Source organism: Kwoniella botswanensis, chromosome 1 (genome assembly GCF_036426115.1).
Source record: "Kwoniella botswanensis chromosome 1, complete sequence".
Lineage (NCBI taxonomy): Eukaryota > Fungi > Basidiomycota > Tremellomycetes > Tremellales > Cryptococcaceae > Kwoniella > Kwoniella botswanensis.
In genome coordinates this window covers 2,014,569-2,036,520 of record NC_088599.1, presented here as the reverse complement: position 1 = coordinate 2,036,520, position 21,952 = coordinate 2,014,569, and the positions used below count along the sequence as shown (strand labels likewise).

At 45.5% G+C, this 21,952-nt stretch overlaps 8 protein-coding genes across 8 annotated transcripts; 6 read left to right on the top strand and 2 right to left on the bottom strand.

Annotated features, from left to right (window-relative positions):
• Window positions 1-59: 59 nt before the first annotated feature.
• On the bottom strand, window positions 60-572 carry L199_000796 (uncharacterized protein; the record flags this gene model as incomplete). The annotated part of the gene is made up of 2 exons (XM_064886555.1): window positions 60-152; window positions 207-572. The coding sequence occupies 2 exons, from the start codon at window positions 570-572 to the stop codon at window positions 60-62; spliced, it is 459 nt and encodes a 152-aa protein (XP_064742627.1).
• A 1,692-nt stretch (window positions 573-2,264) lies between these two features.
• L199_000795 (uncharacterized protein) lies at window positions 2,265-3,131 on the bottom strand (the record flags this gene model as incomplete). The annotated part of the gene is made up of 4 exons (XM_064886554.1): window positions 2,265-2,355; window positions 2,422-2,493; window positions 2,592-2,883; window positions 2,963-3,131. The coding sequence occupies 4 exons, from the start codon at window positions 3,129-3,131 to the stop codon at window positions 2,265-2,267; spliced, it is 624 nt and encodes a 207-aa protein (XP_064742626.1).
• A 1,968-nt stretch (window positions 3,132-5,099) lies between these two features.
• On the top strand, window positions 5,100-6,534 carry L199_000794 (uncharacterized protein; the record flags this gene model as incomplete). Its single annotated transcript, XM_064886553.1, has 2 exons — window positions 5,100-5,264; window positions 5,320-6,534. The coding sequence occupies 2 exons, from the start codon at window positions 5,100-5,102 to the stop codon at window positions 6,532-6,534; spliced, it is 1,380 nt and encodes a 459-aa protein (XP_064742625.1).
• An 882-nt stretch (window positions 6,535-7,416) lies between these two features.
• Window positions 7,417-8,466, top strand: L199_000793 (uncharacterized protein; the record flags this gene model as incomplete). The annotated part of the gene is made up of 4 exons (XM_064886552.1): window positions 7,417-7,499; window positions 7,563-8,008; window positions 8,089-8,128; window positions 8,301-8,466. 4 exons carry the CDS (start codon window positions 7,417-7,419, stop codon window positions 8,464-8,466), a joined length of 735 nt encoding a protein of 244 aa, XP_064742624.1.
• Window positions 8,467-8,865: 399 nt separating this feature from the next.
• Window positions 8,866-9,831, top strand: L199_000792 (uncharacterized protein; the record flags this gene model as incomplete). The annotated part of the gene is made up of 3 exons (XM_064886551.1): window positions 8,866-9,396; window positions 9,462-9,599; window positions 9,694-9,831. The coding sequence occupies 3 exons, from the start codon at window positions 8,866-8,868 to the stop codon at window positions 9,829-9,831; spliced, it is 807 nt and encodes a 268-aa protein (XP_064742623.1).
• A 1,606-nt stretch (window positions 9,832-11,437) lies between these two features.
• L199_000791 (uncharacterized protein) lies at window positions 11,438-12,448 on the top strand (the record flags this gene model as incomplete). Its single annotated transcript, XM_064886550.1, has 1 exon — window positions 11,438-12,448. The coding sequence occupies one exon, from the start codon at window positions 11,438-11,440 to the stop codon at window positions 12,446-12,448; it is 1,011 nt and encodes a 336-aa protein (XP_064742622.1).
• Window positions 12,449-12,892: 444 nt separating this feature from the next.
• L199_000790 (uncharacterized protein) lies at window positions 12,893-15,866 on the top strand (the record flags this gene model as incomplete). The annotated part of the gene is made up of 10 exons (XM_064886549.1): window positions 12,893-13,000; window positions 13,102-13,984; window positions 14,049-14,128; window positions 14,180-14,554; window positions 14,612-14,748; window positions 14,809-14,958; window positions 15,013-15,368; window positions 15,422-15,605; window positions 15,686-15,761; window positions 15,828-15,866. 10 exons carry the CDS (start codon window positions 12,893-12,895, stop codon window positions 15,864-15,866), a joined length of 2,388 nt encoding a protein of 795 aa, XP_064742621.1.
• An 834-nt stretch (window positions 15,867-16,700) lies between these two features.
• Window positions 16,701-21,158, top strand: L199_000789 (uncharacterized protein; the record flags this gene model as incomplete). The annotated part of the gene is made up of 6 exons (XM_064886548.1): window positions 16,701-18,291; window positions 18,383-18,918; window positions 18,984-19,018; window positions 19,083-19,231; window positions 19,296-21,014; window positions 21,076-21,158. 6 exons carry the CDS (start codon window positions 16,701-16,703, stop codon window positions 21,156-21,158), a joined length of 4,113 nt encoding a protein of 1,370 aa, XP_064742620.1.
• Window positions 21,159-21,952: the final 794 nt, after the last annotated feature.

Here is a 21,952-nt window from a genome sequence, read left to right as displayed (position 1 = left end):
TTTCCAGACCAAAATCTAATTTTTCTTCACTATGAATAAGTCATCTGATAGGTCAAAGGTCAAAGAGTAGATGCAAACCCATATAAGGCTTTCCATAAACTTCCTCTTCCCTTTTTGAGCATTTCAATTTGTTGATTCTTGGTCAAACCGGTCTACCGTAACGTCAGCTCTCGTCTCTTATTACGTGGCACGATTGTCAAACTTACCTCAAGTTCAACTTGGTTTCTATCGTACCCTTTCAGTCCAGATTCAATGATCACTTCTGCCAATCTCGCTTTTGCACTAGCAGCGTTAGGGGGGTTTTCGGACCTGACAGGAGAAAGAGTGGATTTCGTTGGAGTAGATCTCGGTGTTTTGATACTGGATTGGGTGTTGGATTTTGATCTCTTCCTAGCTGCTGATGATGTAGAGGTATGCACGGGGTTAGGTTTGATATCTTTGAGTGAATCTTCTTCTGAAATTTCTGAGTTGGACTTAGGGAAGAATGGTTTGATATCGATATCGAGGTTATCGTCGATGAGTTGGTCGATCTCGAGTTCGACGGACGTTGGACAAGGTCGTTTGGGTGGCATGGTGGGGTTCGCTGTGTCAGATATACTTGTTCAAAAGGACTGATAGAGGTTTGGGTAGATGAAGCTCGTTGAGAGTGAGGATTTGGAATAGGAATAGTGTAAGCTGGATGTACTTGTGAAAGCGTTAGTTCATGGCGAAACAGGAAGGAGCATCGAGACATCAACTAACTTATGAATGCTTTTTGATAGTTATTCCATTGGTGGAATTGACGATACCGTTTGAAATTGATGGTCGTCAAGCACCAAATGATGTGAGATTTCTTTTGCATAATTAGATCTTCCCATTTATATATACGTACAACCATAAAGTAAACAATTTAGGCAAAAGATAATATAACGAATAACTTCTATCTACTGTAGGAGCTATCAGAGCTTGATCACCTCCATGAGAGCCTTGTGCACCGGCCCTTTTCCATCTTGTCGCAACATATCAAAATACTGAGCAGACCCCTTCTATCAGGGGATACATTATGTTCATCGATCACTGCAGACGACATGTGTTCACTTACTCTCACGTATGTCAGGTGAGTTTCGGATTATTAAGGAATACAGGTAGCATCCATAGCTCTGCAGATGTGTGGATAGTGAAAGAGCGAGCGATACGTACGGACATCATCGCCTGTGAATATGAGCTGAGGTGATCATTGCTGTGAGTGGATCACGAAGTTTCGATCAAGATTGATTGGCCTGATGGTATCCAAGCTAGGTCGTAACCATCATGCACCATATAACTTAATTTTGTATATTACCATAACCGGATGAGGAAGAATGATCAAAGGACCTACTTATCCCGTGAGTTGACAGCTCAACAAACGGGGCAGTAAAGAGATTCTCCATTGAACGTAACTTCTACATCTACTCTTCTTCTGTTCTTCATGTTCGCAATCAACCCAAAAGACTCTACCCATTCTTACTCCTTTTCTGATCAATCACAAACCATCCGAATCGGTTTCAGCACCTCACCATGCCCAAGAGACCCACCAGTTCTGACTCTGACACCGAAGATACCAAACCGTTCTTCGAAGCGACTACTCCCCCACCCACAGACCGACCTAAGGACAAGAAACCTAAACTTACTCCTACCAATTAAAAACCAAGTCAGCCACAACTACACCTACGCAGAAGTTGGACTCCGCTTCCCCTTCCAAAGGTATCGGTGCGTTTCCCGTCGAAGCTAAGAAAGTGTTATTGGAAAAAGCCATGGATCTGGCTTACAAGGGTTTGCCCTATTCTGAATTAGCTAATGAGGTAAGATGAAATGCATCATCTCCTGACAGTGATGCGATGGTCATGCAGTATCTACCCTAGTTGGGGAAGAAGCTACAGCGTCCAAATGCTTGATGAGCTGACGAGATTGTCTTCATGTTGTACTCAGCTCAATATTAGCGAATCAAGACTCAAAGATCAGTTCAAACCCGGAAGATCCAACCTTCGAAAAATCATCTTGGACTTGTACCCTTAAAGAGGTCTGAGGTAAGAAGGGGTTTGTTTTTCTGGGTACAATTTCGGGTGGGTGGTATGAGTATAGGAAATGGCATTATGTATATTATACATTTAAATCAAGGAAGACCGAATTTATATACAAAGCGTCCAATCTATGATCGGTGGCGAGTCGTTATTAATAATCTACTTCATATAGTAGAATGAATATAGATCCGTAAACATCCATGATCGAAAGAAGCAAGACTCAACCTAAGAAGCATTAATGTGATCGAAGATGAGATAGAATGTCTGACCTCCGATAGCCTGGAGGGCCAGACCTAATGGTGTATCTTCACCGACACTGATCAATGATATATCAGCATGTGATTGTTGAATCAAAATGTTTTACCCTGTATGTTGAACTCACCTGGTAGCCAGCTCATCGATGAGTCCTGTGTACTGAGCATTCAAGGCTTTGGTATATTCAAACGATTGTTGACTATCATGTCCGATCAATCGGCATCAACTTTGAGGACATCTACGATTCTGACTGAAGATAGTCGATAGGCTGAGATACGGTAGAACGGTTTCACTTACTCAAAATCATTGGTAAACTCCTTATAGCCCGGGATGGATATACCAATCGTGTCTTGACTTAACAACTTAAGATCTATCAGGGTATAGAAGACACTGAGCGTCACAGCTTTGACTAGTGGTCCATAATCGTCTAACAGTTCTTGAGTAGGGTCACTGGAACTGAGTAGATCAGGTAAACTTTCGATACCGGAGATGGCAGTTCCGAAAGCTTTCGAAAGCTCAGAAGGGATGTTGTATGTGGTAGTATGGGAGTTGTCGACGTATACTGATAATGATGTCAGAGGGTCCGCTTCTACAAGACGTTCAAGTCAACGTAAAGTTAGTAAGTTGATATTTGGTTAACATGTATTTGAGAGGGATGAGAAGCTCACTGATACGATTGACGATAGTCTGCAAATCTGAACTCAGGGTTTCGGTAATGGTAACGGCAGAAGCGATGTTATCGGTCTGATCGTCTCGGATTTTCAGCTGGTTGACATTGGTGGGAAGAGCCAGTAGACCGGGGAGTAGAGCGATTGACGATAGTACGGCGAATCTCATCTTGCTGAATTGATAATTTGGAATCGATTATGCTCTTGAATGAAGTAAGTGTCGGTTTGGTTACTGTGAGTGGGGATTACATGTTTAGTCGAGAGTCCAATCTACCGCAATGCTTTTTATACACATGAATCGTCTAAAGAGACCCATTGAAATTACCATCGAAAAGCACGGATCTCTTACGTTTTACCATTTTTAATTTACTTGACTCCACCATTCCATCTTCCTGGGACCATGAATTAATCATGTTGACCATCAATCACATCATCATTCTCGGTGTATCCCGTTGTGTTAATGACGGATCAACGAGAAGGAGATGTTAATCAAAGGGTTGTATATTAACATAAATTAACAAACGGGAACAAGATTGACTGACTGTGCATCAGCATCCTGCATGATCATACCATGTCCACATGGCAGAGCTCACTCTGAGATTCCAGCCCCACACCCAGGCGCAATCGGCACCAATAAATTGGGAAGGGAGAATCAGGCACCCGAACGACGGAACACCACTCACATGCACACTTAAAACAGTGACATCATCACTTCACTTTGATGGACCATCGATGAATGAGCTTTCGAGGCGGATGCCATGCGGCAAGCCAACCTTCTTTTGAATTCAGCTTGCGGTGCACCATCATTACTGTCTATATCGTGGACTAGGGAGATCGTTGCCATACGGGCTGTAAGACGAACAGATATAGCAGTGATCTGATTGAGCATCTTGCTTCGCAATAAATCTCATGATCACTTCGCTACAGCAGAAAAAAGGTTGATAACCATGATAATCTTACACGCGATAGGCATCACAGATCTCATCATCTGAAGAGTGATACTCGTACGTAGACCAACTCAGGGCTTCTCGATGAGGGGCACAAGAGAAGGAGAAAAGAAAAATATACCTAGATCAACTAGGTTCTGCCTTGCACTGATTGATAGTCTGAACCTTTTTCCAAGTCACGGAGGTAATCGTACTTGGGGACGTGACTCCTGTTCCTTTCCGTCCACGACTTTGTACTTCAGGTTCATTTCTCGACCAGTGCATTATTGAGATCAAGAGCTGCAGAAACCCCTGGCGTTGAAACACAGTGGTAATACGACTTCACGTTACGACTACCTTTGACAGGTAGCCAAGTCGCCCTGGGGGTATGCGTACTCTCCGCATTTAATGCCTTTCGCGCTGGCTCACCCTGCGCAGCTGCCATACGACCAGCACATGGCATGACTAACGCTTCAAAATCCGGTGCACCCGGAATCTCACGGCACTACAGATAGTAAAGAGTGTAATTTATCTATTTCTAAAATCGTGGAAAGATCCAAGATAGCGGACTGAAATATTTCGGGATTAGCTAGTTTGTAGCACAACGTCTGCCTAGAGTGTCTTATGACTCCAGAAAGATCAGGGAGTGGGATCGGACAGGCTTAGAAAACTACGGTGTACTTGTCTCATCTCGCTTAGTGCTGGCCACGACTTTCACTGCCCTCCAATCTTTCGAGAAGATAGTGATGCAGATGCGACTAGGCGGCTGTTCTTGCCACCCATGTCACGGGGATGTGCCGACAAAAGAATAGGGTTGACAAGACCAGGAAATCTGATCTCATAGCATCGTCACACTCCTGTGTGGCAGTCGGGCTCTTTTCTCCATGAAAACGTCATGTTTTCAGAAAACAAAGTTCGACAGTCAACCTTATCACAGTCAACCTTCTTTGATATGTGATGATCGACCGATACTTGTTGATTATCACAGTCTGACTCGATTGAGAAGGTAGTACGAAGATATGTTGATGCAGTGCATATCGCCAACCTAGATTTTGGCCACTCGTCAGACACACTAGAGAACATGTAAATATAAGATATCGTTGCTCGCATTTCCTTCTCTTCTCATCTTGCATTGTTCATTCACCTCATATTACCGTTCTTGCCAATTCACTTCCCCTGTGAACCTATCTAAGGCTATTTTTTCAAGCACGATGGGTTCGCACAATGGCCAAAATCATTACCCCCAACTTCATTTTGAGCTTTCAGCAATGGAGGCTCACTCTTTAGAAGCACTCCCCGCCACCACCTTTGCTTTTGGTCGGGAAATGCATAATGAGGATCAGGCTTATGGTGTTCAACTGAGAGATTTCCTAATCGTAAGCTCATATTCAAGTGATATGCAGAAGAAAAGCTAACAAAAGACTCATGAAGGATCGTGGTTATCGAACTTCTCCCGTCCCTTACAAATTCCGAAAACAAGTGAAGCATGACAAATTTGGGGTGTTCATCCATTCCATGAACAACCAAGCTGAAAGAAAGCAATTGCCCAAAGGCTGGAAAGCCTTCTCCTTCACTAAAGCCGTAGAATACGTCAGAAAGGCAGAATTCCAGGCTGCTATCCTTCATTGGCAAGGTTTAGATAATGATGGCAAATTACCCTACGATCAAAGAAAGTTTGTGGCTATGACCACTGGAGAAAGAGGCATGGAAATGGCTATACGGGCTTTTGGACAAGACTCTAGAATGGTGCAAAATCACTTCAACAACATGGGTGATCATATGACGGATGCCAGTCACGAAGATATATACATGCTTTCCCCCGACATATCTTCAATCAACCGACCGGAAAATCGAATTCTAGCTTATGCTATCGACCGAAATAAGCCTGATACAGACGATGATGAAGAGGAGGAAGAATGGGGTGGAATTTCCCCTCTGAATGTTGGAAGTCCTGCTTCAAAGGTCGAAGAGGAGGAAGTAAACGAGGACAGCCAAGCAGGAGAAGAAGAGGGCGATGTACATGTGGAAGAACATCATCAAGAGAGACCTGGGGTGGTGAAAGGGGAGGATCTCGTCTATATCGAAGAGCAAGTGGAATTTTTTGCTGAAGATGATGAGTCTGAGGATGACACCGACCAATCTACTCATGAAGGGGGCTCTTGGGCGGATGACGAAGTGGACTCAGAAGAGGACGAAGACGATTGGAAATTCGAGGATCGAACATCTCAGGACGATGGCCCTGGAGCTGGCCATGGAATTGAGGAGAAACAGGATGAAGCTGAAGAGGAGGATCCTGTGGAAGTGGACAGAGAAGAGGACGAAGAAGAGGAAGACTATTATAATGGTGAAGAATACTATATAGATGGCGAAGAAGATGATAATGGCGAAGAAAAACTTTATCTGAACGATCAAGAAGATGATTGGTACCGTGAAGAACAATATATGGACGATCAAGGAATCAACAACCAAGGTCTGTTGCAAGTTGAAGAGGCGATTTTAGGATGGAATGAAGGTGTCGAAGTTCAACATGTTCATCCTGGTATCCCCCATGCTCGAAAGCGATCTCCTTCTCCGACCGATATCAAGAATAAAAGAGATAGAAGTCCCGTTAGAAAGAGAATGAGGATCAGATCCCCTTCTCCGTAGAGGCCAACAGTATCGATTCCATCTGGCGGAGCCAGTACTGGAAATGTTGAGGATTATCACCTACAATTCGTTGATTATGCTTCAGACTGCTCGTTGTTATCATTCTCGCTTTTTCTGCTGGACAGAATGATGGAAACTGGTTTTCCATCTTGTACTACCTTGTTTGTTTTTTTTGTAGACATGTTACAAATTGTCAAATCTCTTTAGCCCATTGTAATATGACTATGATTTAACTGGTCGCTTGACTTTGTTGGTGGAGATATGACTAACTCTGTAACTCATAGATGTGATTCTGATAATAAGCATTTGATGCACCATTCCTTACGTCTATTCATTATTGTATTTAACCAGCTTGCTCATGTATTTCCATATTATTTGTCCTCCCATATAAAGTTTCTAGCGTGATAAATGATGTATCTGTAGTCAGCACAATGTACACTGTGCTGGTGTTGATGCATATATCAATTCATGACGGACGAAATATCATTTCTGCCTCACAATTCGAAGTGCCGCCACATCTGAAGCATGACGATCTGAGGCATTTGTATTCCATGACCTTCAAGTACCATAGTATGTACACCAAATTAGGGATTCCCTTGAAATTCACAACCAACGGATTCAACAGTCATCGTTGAGGCAGCAATCACAGCATCTTCTCTTGACAAAACTCCTCCCTTGACCATAAAGGAAGTTCGACCAATCTGCCAGCCTCTCAAAGGGAGAATTCAATTATGATTTTAGCGAGTTAGGGTGAATCGATTGATCATCAACCAGACTCTTGTCCTACCCCTAAATATACTCCAGCCACACCCTTATTAGTACTCAAAGTAAGAAAACCCCTCATGCCTTCGAACTTTTGATTTCTCGACATTACTGGATATCATGAGATACCTCTTTGCTTTTCTACCTTTGATCGGCGGTGCTCTAGCTAGCCCGCTTCCATCTCCTGAAGATGCCTTCTCTCAGTAAGTCATCTTTACACTCCAAGAAGAGCCTTCTGCTGATTATGACGTCTATGATGCGATCAGACCTTCATGGGGTTTCGAAGTTGTCACTACGACTGTCACCGGATCCGTCGGTACTGTAATTGCCACACGCACACAATGGATGTCCGATGATAATTTAACTTCAGTAAATCAAGGTACTACCGCCTTCGTTACTTCGGTGGTGACCAGCTATTCACGTCACTCTGAAAGTACCTGGACTACTGCTCCTTCATCTTCATCCGAAAGTAGCGCAACAAGGACATCGACCACGGCGAGGCCCACTAGTACAACTACCAGTGATGAGCGAGAGTCGAGCACCAAACAAGAAGATAAACCAAGCTCTACCGAAAGCAAACAACCTGAAGCTACTGAATTTACACCTCCCGCCAACGATATGAAGAATAGTGCCAAAGTAGAGCAGGCGGCTAGGGATGTACAGGAAGCCGGGGTTTTCGCTTTGTTCGAGAGTAATGCACCTATCAAATTAGGTAGATCTGGACATTGTCTTCATGTTGTCAGGTGTGTTATTGTTTAAGCTGAACTGATCTTATCTGTTGGCAGTTCGCAGAAGGATCGGAAGAAGAGAAAGATATCAAAGATCATTTCAAGTGGATCCTTCTAGATGAGAAAGTTACAGATAAGGAATATCATTTTACTAGCACTCATCTTTCTGAAACTCAAAGTAGCGATTTTGAAGTGAAAGTGAGCAGCCTTGTTGGGCAATCACCCCTCGAAAAGGCGGAAAAGTGCTCATTTGGTTGATGTCCGGCTATTCTTAAGGTGCACATTGAAACTTCACCCTGCGCCAGCTGGTAGGTATGCCTATCTTCAGGCGCTCGCGTCTAATCCCTGGTACAACTACAAAGATAGCGATTGTATTATGGAAATCAAGTGTGATGATTGGGAGAGAGATAAGGAAGATGGATGTACGGCCCAGCCAGACTAGGGAGGTTCCGTAGACTGATCATATACAGTATATCGATAAACATAACTTAACCCATGAGCTTAGATATGCATACATGTGTGTTTACTACGATTAACCAAACACCGGTTGTGAAATTCAAACACTTGTCAGACAGCCCTCGGAGGATACGATATCCTTTCATTCATCTCCCCTGGTCAATGATGAAAGGAGCTGAACCGATGAGTATCAAATGCCCTCTGATAGCTTTATAGTCTATCAATGGAGACTTGTATGGCTATGAACGTCTGCACGACACGTACCCAAACAGGATGTTTGGACGTCAAAGCTGATGGTGATATCAGATTCCATCTTCACTCCGCCGTACCGCTGCGGTTCATACTGTACACTAATAGCTCATAAACAGATCTCAACACGTCTACCATGACAAGCGCTTCCGCGTATTCAAGATGGGTTAGGCTGTTCCTACTCTCTCTCATTCAGGTATCCGAGTCATCAACGATCGAGAGTTACACACACAGCACCTCCCCCGTCGATTTACCTGCTCTGTCTTACTCTACTACCGTCCGGTGGACCCACACCAATAGCATGAGTGACACCACCCTCCCATCCACCTCTACCACCGGATGGAGTATTGACATCTTAGATAGTAGTGATATATCTATTCTCACTGAGGTGACCACCATCACCAGCACCGCTCCTACGATGTTAATCAGCGAGACCGTATGGGAAAAGAGCGAAGTTTCTCAACCACCTGCATCATGCTCAAGCTCCGCCGAAAGTCCCAAGCTATCTTCAACTACCACTACGGAACCCCCTGCGCAAACTAGCTCCCAAGCGGAAGATGAAAATAGAGAGAAAGTGGACGAGCTCATCGAAAAGGCTAAGAATGGATGTAATGAGTATTTCGGATGTTTTGCCATTATCCTAGGTTTCGATAAAGTAAGACTTGAAGTGAGTTCTAGTGTATTGCTGTCTGAAAAAAACAGAATAGTAATTAAGATTGATTTGTTTGTTAGGTATCACAATGGGAACCAATCACCGGACCAAATTACTGGTCTGTAAAATTAGATAATTCAGCTCAAGATTATAGTTGGAAATCCTTCAAAATTCTCATTGATGGTGATGGTGATCAAGGTTTGATAGACAAAGCAATCGTAAGTACTCTCAGTCCACAGATACAGCCACTCAAACTTCCTTCTTAGTCATTTGTTCTCCACTAATATGCCTTGAATGCATCTCGGATCATAGTGCGATTTCTCAATCAGACCTGCCGACAAAGATAAGTTCGTTGCATTGATTGCGACTAATTCTGCACCTTATTTCAAACTTGATGGTGCAAATGAGGAATATATCACTTTCAAAGGTCAATCTTGTCATTTGACTTGAGAAACCAATTTTCTGGAATGAAGGGTGTGTTTAGACTGTACTGCGTGATATGTATAACTTCCGAAAGGTCACTTTGTACGATGTAGACTGTGTTTCCTGCACAATGCATTATGTTGACTGCAGAAAGATCATGTGCCACATTGATCACCGGTGTTGTCTAGTACTTACGTAAGTGTTGGTATGGTGAGCAGTAATGACGAGTCCGGTATTGTTCCTAGGCAAACGAGCTCATAACGCGTCCTTATCAAAACACCTCCACGCCTACCCAGCAGTACCCTGGCCCGAACCATCCCCCCCTCGTCAACCCATTCCGGGTTCCATTAGCACTCGCGACGCCGTAACACGGCTGGTCCGCCAAGGTCGGCTGTCAACAGCTGCCCGATGTCTACGAGGTAGCCCACCACCCGCGGCCATTACCCCCGAGGTCCTTGCTCAACTCCACGATCTTCACCCTACCGGTACAGGAGACCCTTTTCATGGCAAACCCCCCGCAGGAGTGCTTGACGATATTCCTCCCGAGCTGTTTCAAACCGCCCTTAACTCATTCCAGCCTTTCTCCGCCCCTGGGGTCTCCGGTTAGACCGTCCGACTTCTTCGCCAGGCCTTTTACGCTGAGGGTTTTCGTAGCGCCATCAACTCCCTTACATCTTCCATCCTCCAAGGGCAAGCCCCAGGGCGCTCGTTCTTGTGCACCTCGCGTCTCGTTCCACTACCAAAAAACAATGGCGGCATCCGCCCAATTGCCATCGGCGAATTGCTCTACCGTCTGGTCTTCAAGGTGCTGGTCAAACACGCCTTTCGCGAAGATTGCTTGCTACCTACCCAGTTTGGTGTGGGATCCAAAGGAGGTGTCGAGCCCCTACTCAACGTAGTACGACTAGGCCTGGCTGGAAAACTTAGTCGAAACTACTCTCAAGTCATACTCTTGGATTCTGTGAACGCCTTCAACACCATCGACAGATCGCACATTGCCTCTTCAACCCGTAAATTTCTCCCAGAGCTCTTCAAAGCGGTGAAATGGGCACATTCATCACCATCCGACCTCATAGTGAATGGCAACACCTTCTCTGACCCCGAGACACCTCTCTTTCACCTACTCTCCTCGAGCCAGGGCTTCCGTCAAGGTGATCCTATGGGTCCTCTTCTCTTCTCCCTGGCTGTTCGCCCTTTCCTAGAGTTGCTGTCCGAGCACCTAGGGCCGGAATTCCTGGTCTTGGCCTATCTGGACGATATAGTCGTCCTTGCTCCGGCCGGGCAAGCGCTGGAACGGGTGTCTGCCTTCTGCGATCTACCGTCCTCTCCGATCACGCTCAACCTCCAAAAGTCCTCCTGCCACAACTTCGACGACATTCGTCTCGGTGGCATACCCAGCCTTGGCTCTTTTTTGGGTTCAAAAGCCTCTCGGGAACAGTTCCTCAATGACTGCGTACAGGAAGAGATAAAACACCTCGAAAATCTGGAGGTTCTTGACCATCAGTCCTCCCTCCTCCTGCTTCGGCTCTGTCTCCAGCACAACATCCGGCATTTGCAACGCAGCCTGGAAACCCATGACCTGGCCCATGTCTGGCTCCTCTTGGATCGCGCTATCCTTAAACAACATAACCGTATGCGCGGTGGAGGTTCCAACATGCAGACCCAGAACTCGGTTTCCGATGATCTCCCGTCCCTGCCTGCTCGTTTCGGCGGTGTGGGATTGCTGTCATTTGTCAAAGTAGCTCCTATCGCCTTCGCCGCCTCGCTGGATTGGTCAGCCGAGGTGCTTTCCTCCTTCATTCCCGCAATATCTCCACCGGCTGCTAATTATCTATCTCAGCGTGAGAGGTGCGACGTCGTCTTCAATCAACAACAATTGCACATCCTCGCACAGCTCTCGCCCCTGGATCGAGGTCTTCTCTTAGAATCAGCTTCTCCAATTGGTCGCCGATGGCTATCTCTCATCCCCTCATCCCCTGCCTTTGTGCTCAATGATTTCGAAGTTTCTTCAGCACTCACCTACCGCAGCTTGTTCAAGCCCCAGGCCAACCAATTCTGCCCTGGCTGTCACAAGCCCTACTTCCTCGGTCACTTTGACGTGTGCCAATCACAACGCACCGTGTTCACGATCCGTCACAACCGGATCCAGTGGGCCCTTGTATCTTCCCTCCGGAGAATACCTGGAGCAGACGTAACTCCAGAACCGCCTATAGCAGGAACGTCCTTGAGGAACGATATCCGACTTCGAGGTTCAGCGACTTGCGGTCTATCCAATGCCGACATTGACGTTACGATCCACGCACTCAGTGCGGCTGGCTCACAAGGTCTGGACCGTGCGGTTCCCTCTGATTCTACAACCACACCCTCTGCCACCCTTCGAGCCGAAACCGAAGCATCACTTATCCAGGTTCTCGATATGCGAGCGAAAATCAAGCGCAACAAAATAGCCAAGCTTCCTACCTATTCCGATGCTGCCATCTTCCATCCCTTCGTTCTTAGTGCTGGTGGTTTCGCTCCCCCTCAAACTCAAGCTCTGCTTGATAGTTGGAGGAAACCGATGAACCCATATGCTTTCCAACACCTTCTTTCAAAGATTTCTCTTGCAATCGTGCAGGCACGAGCGCAAACTATGCGAGCTCTGTGATCAGCCTTGATGGCTGGATCCCTTTTGTAGTTACGTAATTATATTTGGGTATTTATATATTATTCCCTTTTAAGTAGTATATGTCCCATTATGCATCATAAGAAGTAATGATGGTGTTGATCTACGCCACCCACTCGGACTCATAACTACTATATCTCTCTCTTGTTTTCATATCATATTTCGACTCATCATCGATCCTTTGTATCATCCATGGCATATCACACCCCTCATATGGACTGAAGGGGGCTAACCAACGACGTCAACACATCAAATAGCGATAACAACCTTATTATCCCGCTGGCGGGGCTTATCTCTGACTGCCCCACGATCAACACCGCTCAACTATTCGACGCGGTTCTCGTTATAATCAATCTTCCTCAGTCTCGCTCCATCGATTTTACCCAATAGTATCAACGAGCTGAACCTGAGGGATAGTATTGCACGATGTCAGGTGGAATGCAGAACTCTCAAGCTGGTCCATCAGCTTTCACGAACTATGCGAGTAGGTTCTTATCCAGGAAAATGGGTAATCAAGAGGTAGAAGGGAGTCAAGTGAGTTCCATCCCTTCTATTCTTCTTACTGTTTCTCCTCAGCCATAAGATAGTATCGCTATTCTGATAAGTCTAACCTTTGTTTTGTTACTCGTCTGTAGATATTCAGAGCTCCATCACCACCTTCACCGTCACACGACCCTTTCCTTCCTTCACCATCAATAACCAGTTCCCACCCTCATCTCGCAGGGGGATCAAGATCCTCTTCACCTTCACCATCGGATTCCGTCAGACATACACCGCCATTCCCTGGACCAGGTATAGAAGGTATTCCAGATATTGACGAATCAGGTATGGGAAGTAGTATAGGCGTCGGGTTACTATTCTCTGCTCCACGGGATGAAGAAGGTAGTATACCTAATCCATCTTCTTCGTTGGGAAGTAAAGGGAAGAAATCGAATTCGAAACCAACATCAAGTGTACCTAATCCCTATGCAGCTTCATCGGAATCTTCGGAGGAAGAGGAGGAAGAAGAAGAATTGGATTTAGATGAAGTAGCTAATGTACGAAGATCTCTAATCAATAAACCCACCTTCCAACAACAACAGCAACAACAGAAGAAACCATTATCTGAAAGAGCCAGGAAAGGATGGTTAGCTCATCAAAGTGTCTTCCCACCTTCTTCGTCGTCTTCGAGCGAAGATGAAGACTCGGATGAGAGTGATAAACAGACTGAATCGGATTCGGATTCACCGAGAATGACAGGTAACTCAAGGAGGAAATCGTCCAACTCGAGGTCAAGGTCAAGGGATCAAAATGATCCTCAGGGATACATGCTATCACCCTCAGAACTTTATAATGTATCTACTGGATTACAGGACGCGTATGGTGAACCGTCTAATCTGGAAGAACCTCTTTTAGGACCGGATGAACTGGATGAGACTAGAAGTGGGGGTCAAAGAAGGGGTAGAGTACCGGTTAGGTTGCAAGTCTATCATGGTAGATTCGGACATTGGGAGAGAGAAGGTTTAAGGAAGTATAAAGGTAGGTTTGCCCTAGCATGAGAAAGGCCCACAAATATGTAGCTAACGCTACTAATTTGTAATAGACTCTGGCTTCCTCGCTCTTTGGCTCACCAGCTTGATAGGGATAATAATAGGTCTAGGATTCGTATGGGGGTCGACAGATGTACGTCGTTCGATGCAGACTGGTGTCACAAACAACTGATTGCCCTTGTAGCCACCACCAAGTGCACCAGGTACTCCCACCCGCTCAGCACCTTCCATTGTACCGCTCCTACCCTTACTTCTCATCCTTCTCATACCTACTCTGGTACTCCCTCCGGCGTTCTTACTTCTGTTACGAAAGACAGTTCGACCTGTACTACTCGCCACAGCTATCAGCATACCTTTCTCGCTTTTCCTATGTGGATGGTGGGCATTAGGGGAGAGTTTTGACACCAGTGGTTTGACTGGTATCGAACAAGGCGAGAGATGGTGGGGAACTACTGGACTTCGGCTTGGTGCGGTCTTCCTTTGGCTTTTAGCTGCGTGGTTTGGTAGATTAGTATGGAAGAGGAGGAAACGATTAGATAGGACCGCTTCGGTAGTGGAGGTAAGTTGTTCGGTGAAGAGATGCAAGCAAGACAGCTTATACGAATTGCCTTTCCAGTTATCCACCAATCTCTTACTCACGCATCCTCCTTTATTACTTCTGACCCCTCTGTTATTGGGTGTTTTCGCTATCACTTCTATACCTTTCCTGACTTTGCTTATACGGCTTGGTACTATCGGATATTGGAGGCATCCGTAAGTAATGAACATCATTCCGTACCGCTGGCCTCGACTGACGTGACGTGACATAACTAGACGCGAGAATACCTGGATCTTCCATATCAGGCCATACGCCGGATGGTTGATCTTCCTAGTCACTTTAGTATGGGTATGGACATGGGGTGTTATTCGGGGTATCGGACGAGTGGCCGTCGCAGGTGTAGTGGGAGAATGGTTCTTCCATCGGTGAGTGCTCAAGTAGATGCTAAGCAGGCCCCGGCTGACAATTGGTGTCATCAGTGAGGATCAGACGCATCCAGCTCCTCTGGAGATTACAACTGCTGCCGTTCACCGAGCCACTGGTACTTCGCTTGGATCAATCTGTCTAGGGGCAGGTATCATCGCCATTGTACGGACAGTAGGTAGAGGTGCAGCAGAGCTCAAACGAGTCACCAATCCCAAATCGAAGATACTCCCTACACCTCTCCACTTCCTGACCAACCTTACACCCCTCTTCGCCGTTATCGCTGGAGTCTTAGATCAGCTCAATGGATATGCGTTGGTGTATGTTGGTATAACTGGAGAGGCATTCTGGCCAAGTGCGAGGAGGGCAGTCGGATTAGCGGGCAGGAGAAAAGGGGGCAGATTACTGGATTGTAAGTCGTTGTCTTCATGTGACGTCCGACCCCAGCTTATGTCGTATATGTAGATACCCTTATCAAACTCCTCCTAACTCTCAGCTCAACAGCTATGGGTCTTTTCACCGGTACAGCAGGATACCTCTACATGACTCATTCCCTATCGAATCCTGCATATGCACCTCTCGCTGGATTGTTATGTGGAGGTCTACCTTTCTTGGCTGTTAGAGCCGGAGCGGCTGTTCTGGGTGATGCGTGAGTGTCAGACCCTTGATCCGATTTTCGAATCGACAACTGTATTATTGTTGGGATAAGACTGATCAACCCGATGATAGTGCCGATGCGTTGTTCATTTGCTATCAGATTGATAGGGAGTTAGGAGGTGATCATTGTGAGAAAGCTAAAGAAGCTGTGAGTGTGAACTCGCTCAGCGCACGTGTGCTGCCGATAGCTGATTATTAATTGATCTCTTTCCAGTTTGCCGGTGAATTACCTAGAGGAGAAGGAGCCGTGTAAGCTTTTGTAGGTGCGATGTCAAGCTTATAGCGAAAGCGAAATGGTGGTTTGTGATGTTATCGTGTCATATAGAATATATTGTATATACCCATATGTGTGCTGTTATCAACCACTCGCTTAGGTCAATCCTGTTTGAATGTTTTGTACATAGTATCTACCTATATACAACTTCTGAATTTTCTTCTTCGTTGTAACTGTTCTGGTGATATAGAGATGTATTGATGGAATGAATCTACAATCTGTATACACACAAGAAACAATGTTTTGGAACACAAAAGTAAACAAGCTTAATTCGTCACTCGTCACTCGTCTTCCGCTGGTTGTTCCTGAAACCGGGGAATGATGCAATGATGAAACTCGACAACCAACATCCAACCTTTCACTACCATGTACTATGCCAGATCCTCAATTGATTCTGAAACGTGAATTATCAAACGACTACTGCAGTACCCCTCCTCTCAGTCTGGGCTTGAACAACAACATTGCGAGACAAGATGAATCTGACACCGAGTGCGATCAGGTCGCCTGGCGACGTGATGACAGCGGACGAGGGTGATATACTGGCATACGGATGAGGTATGGTTTCTTCTATCATGACCACCATCGGATGGACAATAGCCATCATTCTTTATCTCATTGTCATCTCTGGTAGATTGAACAACAATGTGCCCTGAACAATAGAAGATATTGTCAGAACATTAAGAGTAGTAGATGATTGATCAACTCGACTTGGAAGGTCAAAGGTATCCCAGCGTATTGTATGTGTGATCCGGGATCTCCTATTGTACTTGCGACACACAGATCACCAACAATAACCAACAATCGAGAAAAATCATGTCCTCGTCATCCAAACCACCATCTTCACCTGTACCACCTCTGGAACAGGACCAAGAAGACCAATCAGAAGGGATAAAAGTCACTTCTCATGATCACCCTATCTCTCACTCTCATTCTCGCACTAGCTCGCAAACACAGCAAACGAGTAGAAGAAGAGCATCGACCTTAATAGTTCACAATCACAACTCTAAGGGGCCCAAGCTATTCCCAATAGATCCAAGCAATAGTAGCGAAGACGCAAAACCACCGGCTTATCCTATACGTCCACCCAAATCATCATTAAGACCTAGATTCCCTCCGATCCGCAAACGATCTTATTCGACTGTATCTGGTGCTGGTGCTGAGGGTGAAGATAGACCAAGACATAACTCAGAACTTAGTATAGGTGGATTAGAGTACCTAAGAGGAATCTTGAGTAATTTCAGGCAGTCTCTCAGAAACAATTTGCAAGAGGAAGAAAAGCATCTCGAAGAAGAAGAAAAGGAGAAAGAAGAAGGATCTGAGATCCAAGAAAAAGAAGTACGAGATACGTTGGAAAAGAGAAAGCGGTTGTCTTCAATCACTCTATCTGGATTTTTCAATCATCAAACGCAATCACGAAGGAGATCAAGATCGAGGTCGCTTTATGAACGGATATCGAATAATACAAGCAAGATGTCGTTATCTGATCAGAGGTCAACTCAGCGGCTGATCAATGAGTTCATGGAAGATTTGACGCCTCGTTCGCCAACTGGAAGTTTTCACTCTCTCTCTCAACCACAACGTACTACCTCACCTTTACCCAAACATCCTCTTGTGGATCGAGTGAGGAGAGCAGGTGGACACAGACGTACATTGAGCTCACCGAATCCGATACCTAGAGCATCGACGGATGGTAATAGCAACGAAAGTCAAAGCGAGAGAGGAAGGACATTATCTGGAGGAACATTTGGGAAGCCCTTGGGAACCGATGGATTGATATCTGACATAGAAACTCTAAGAAGCGGTAGATTGATCAACGATGGTACGGCTTCTGCACCTATCTCACCTGCTCTCACTACTACCTCTTTAACCTTACCACCAGTCCAGCTACCATTCATCATGGCAAGAAGATCGAATAAACCTCCTGAACCAACAAATCAGCCACGACCACCTTCATCGCCTAAACTCTTTCCTACTCTCCCAATACCATCACCCCCTCCCCTGTCTTCACCTGATAATGCTACACCGACCCCTCTTATGGGCTCACCACCATTGACTACCCCACCACCGATCAACACTGCTTTGCTACCCTTACCACCACCTACCTCACCCCTTCCTGCGTTGCCGTCACCACCCCACACGCCTTCTCGGCACTCTTCCATCGGGGAGGTATCACCGGATACACACCCCTTCGCAGCTGTAGTAGCTATGATGGAAGCTGGCGATTCCCCTACGAAGAGGAGATCAAGGAATCAGATGATGAAAGAACGTCAGGAGGTACTGGATAGTCCCAAGTCTACTAAAAAGGACAAAGGTAAGGAGAGGGATGAAGGTGAGAGACCGTTCAGTTCACAAGGTAGAAAACAGACACCGAGAAGGGGATTTATAGGTCCTGGGGGTATCATACGTGAGTGTAGAGTGAAGCTCTACCATGGTGACAGATATGGTGATGCCGCTCAGAACTAACTCGACGTTGTTTCCCACTTGAACTTGATCAGCTCGAATGCCATCACGTACTTCATTAGCCAAACTGAAAATTTCTCCGAGCCCAAAAGCATCCAAGGATAATATAAGTCAGCCAAATCCAGTGATCGTTTCTATACCACCTTCTCCGCCCGATACTGCCAAACCATTCCCTACACCTACAGCTTCCAGACCACCGAAGACCGTATCGGTTCTAGCTGACCCAATCACACCTACATCAACGACGTACCTCCGACCAGCACCCGCCACACCATTGACGCCATTCTGGTCCAAACCGAGATTCGCAGTTTCATCTTCTTCTCCGATTGTTGGTCGAAATCAATCACCGGATCCCTCAACTATTTCAAGACAGGGTACGCCCATTCCCATCTATGCTCCTCGAAGTGGAGCTGATGGACTCCCGCCTGATCCAGGGAGTGAGCTGGTAGAGATCCCGAGGTTTAAGAAGAAAGAGTTGAATTTGGGTATAGTGAGGCGGAGAGGTTGGGGTCAGAGATCGGCTTGGTTAGCATTATGGATGGTCTGGTTAATCAATGGTCTGTTGAGCTTGGTGGGTTCATGTGTACATTGAAGTAGGTCATGACAGTCAGAAAAGCTGATATGTGTACATAACAGTTCTTCGATGTGAATGTCATTTACATTTTAGTCCAGTAAGTGCAGCTAGCTGAGTCGTGCGCTGGTATCGAGCTGGTAGCTGATATCTGACCAATTTAGATGCACCACACATCCTTCGTTCGATACGAACAGCTCGAAGAGCTGGCAATTCGCCACGGCAGCGTATGGCGTTCTTTGGGCTATTTCAACTTTGGTAATTTGGATTGGATGGGAAGTAGGGTATGAGTTTTGGAGAAGATGGAGATTACGTGAGCCGACTTTTCTCTTATGCCGGTCTGTGCTGCAACTAAAGGAATGTCGCGCCGGATATAGCTCGACCGGCTGTGGATCCTATTTACCTATCTCTTCCAGCTTGCCTACACCTCTCCCTTATCTCTTTCAACCACTTCACTTTCTTACTTCACATTCGAACTTCGCCTCTTGGTACACCGTACTTGCGCGATATCATACCGGAAGCTTGCCATGCCCTTATCCAGCTCCTTCCCGGACTACTGCCTTTGCTACCCAGGGCTGCCATTGCCGTAGTGGTACTCATCAGTTTTTGGGAACCTGCGGCTGACGTACAAGCGCCATATGGGGGAGCCGTGGACGAGACTTCTTTACGAGATTCGAACTTCTTCAGATCGGAATCACCTGGCGAACTGACCAATTACGCTAAAGGAATTTTGTTGACTTTTACAGTCTGGATTGCCTTGCGTCTGGTGGTTGTGATCGCCTCAGGTATAGGATTATGGGTTCACTCCGGTCGACCACTGGGTGGGTTGATTGGACATCGATTGTCAAGAAAGAAAAAGGTTTCTACTGGACCACCTACAACACCACGTAAACCGAGATCATCCCTTCAACCTAGAGATCCATCAACGACTAGTTCACCTCAAAAATCATGGGTAGATCAGGAGAATGAATTTGATTGGGCTTGGAGGGAGCGAACCCGTTCAAGAATCCAGGATGCATTTGAGTTATGTATGATCAGGAGGAACAACGATGGTAATGGCTTAGGAAGACTGAATTCGTTCTTGTATCAGTCGGAGATACCGTGGGGAAGAATGATGGACCGTACACAACCTAATACTCAATGGAGATCAGGTTCACATTCTAGGATCGATGAGGATGGCATCGAATCGGAAATTGAATTAGCAATCAGAAACCAACAAGGAGAACGAGGACCCGAACCTAAGAAGAAGGTCAAAAAACCTATATCGACAGGAGAGTTTATCGATGGATTTGTAGAAGGTAAAGATTTACCTAGTGTTACTACTACACCGGAGAAGAAACCTGCTCGTCCCGAATCCACAACATTGATCGATCTTCATGCTCATTCTCATCCTCAAGACAAGGTCCATATTCATCCATCGCCCTCTCGAGCAAATACAGCTGCGTCAAGTTCAGCTACCGACCTATTCTTCACGCCCTTCGAGGGTAATACGCCCCTGACGGAGAAGACAAGATCGGTTGCAGAAGGTATCCACAAATTACCTCAGATCTCTCCTTCTCTAGGTGGAAGCGCTCCTCCACCTCCTAGCGCTTATAGACCTGCTCCAACAGTTGGTGGGTTGAGTGAATTCGGGGTGAAAGAAGGAGAACGCCGAGGATCACCCGATTCAGGCTCTGGGGAAGGTGATGATGAGTCTACTGGGTTACTCACCAATTCAAATGCGAATTCCACTACTGCCTCACCTAGGAATTCGATACATTCCAAAAACCCCAGTACTAGAAATAGAAGTCAATCTACTACTAGTAGTAAGAGTGGATCGAATGATCATTTCACTTCGTCAAGATCGTCTTCTTTCAAACGTCGTACTCGTGCTTATACTACCAATGGATCAGCTTCAAAGGGTTCGTTAAGAAGGACAAGATCAAGTAGTATTACGCTCCTCAGAGAGAGTGTTGCGAATGCGGCGAATGCCTCAGGTCATTTGATCAGAAGAGCAAGGAGCGGGACTGTGCTAAGTAGCGAGTCGAAGTATTCTAGGATGGATGATGAGAGGGGAAGTGGAGAGGAGGGAGAGGAAGAAGAGATGTTGGATCCCGGTGAGTCAGTAGCCCTATGAGGGTTTGATAAGTGGGTTAGCTGATTGTATATCGGAGATAGGCAAAGTGACACCGAGATCTGGGAGAGGTACTGGTCTTGGATTGGGATTGCCATTTGCAATCAATGAAACAACAGCGACCTAAATTCTGAAGCCTACAACAAACGAATGTGTATAATGATTACTGCAAGCTAGATACGACGATAGAACGGATAGAAGATGTATATAACCCATATTGGATTTCAATTTGGGTCGATGAGGGAACGATTTGGAGATGGCAAGCGACACAATCATAATCACAAACATAACACGATGGGATATAGAAAATCAGATCGAACGCGATCATAACCATAAACATAAACATAAACAAGACTTTAATCATAATGACGAAGGAATGAATGATACAAAATTTGGTATAAACATAAACATATAAACATGATAGAAAGAAATTAGCGATTGAAATTGCTCATAACGCCTGTCGTCAGGCAATATCACTTTGAAAGTACAATTTTGTAGAGTGGAAATTGCAAGACCGATGAAGGACTAACTCTATTTCTGGTATCATTTATATATATAGCGGATTGATGATTACGACCCATTTTAACGAATTTTAACGACCCATGTTTTTGCATATATATGCTCATATAGTATGATTTTAGAGTATTATAGTGTGGTAACGAAAATGCTGAGATGAAATGAGATAGTAAAGCTGAAGCCGTTTCGGTTAGGCCGTGCAGTCACGATATGCAACATTTATTTCGCTTGGATGTAGGGAAATAGCTGAAATCACATACGAGTATATCCGGTATGCGGGATTTGACATAAGTGGAGAGGCTACATTTACAATTCATCATGGAGTGGACAGAGGTTATATATATGACTGTAGAAAAGTGGTATCGTAAAAGCATTTCTACTGTTAGTAACCAACTACCCTTATCT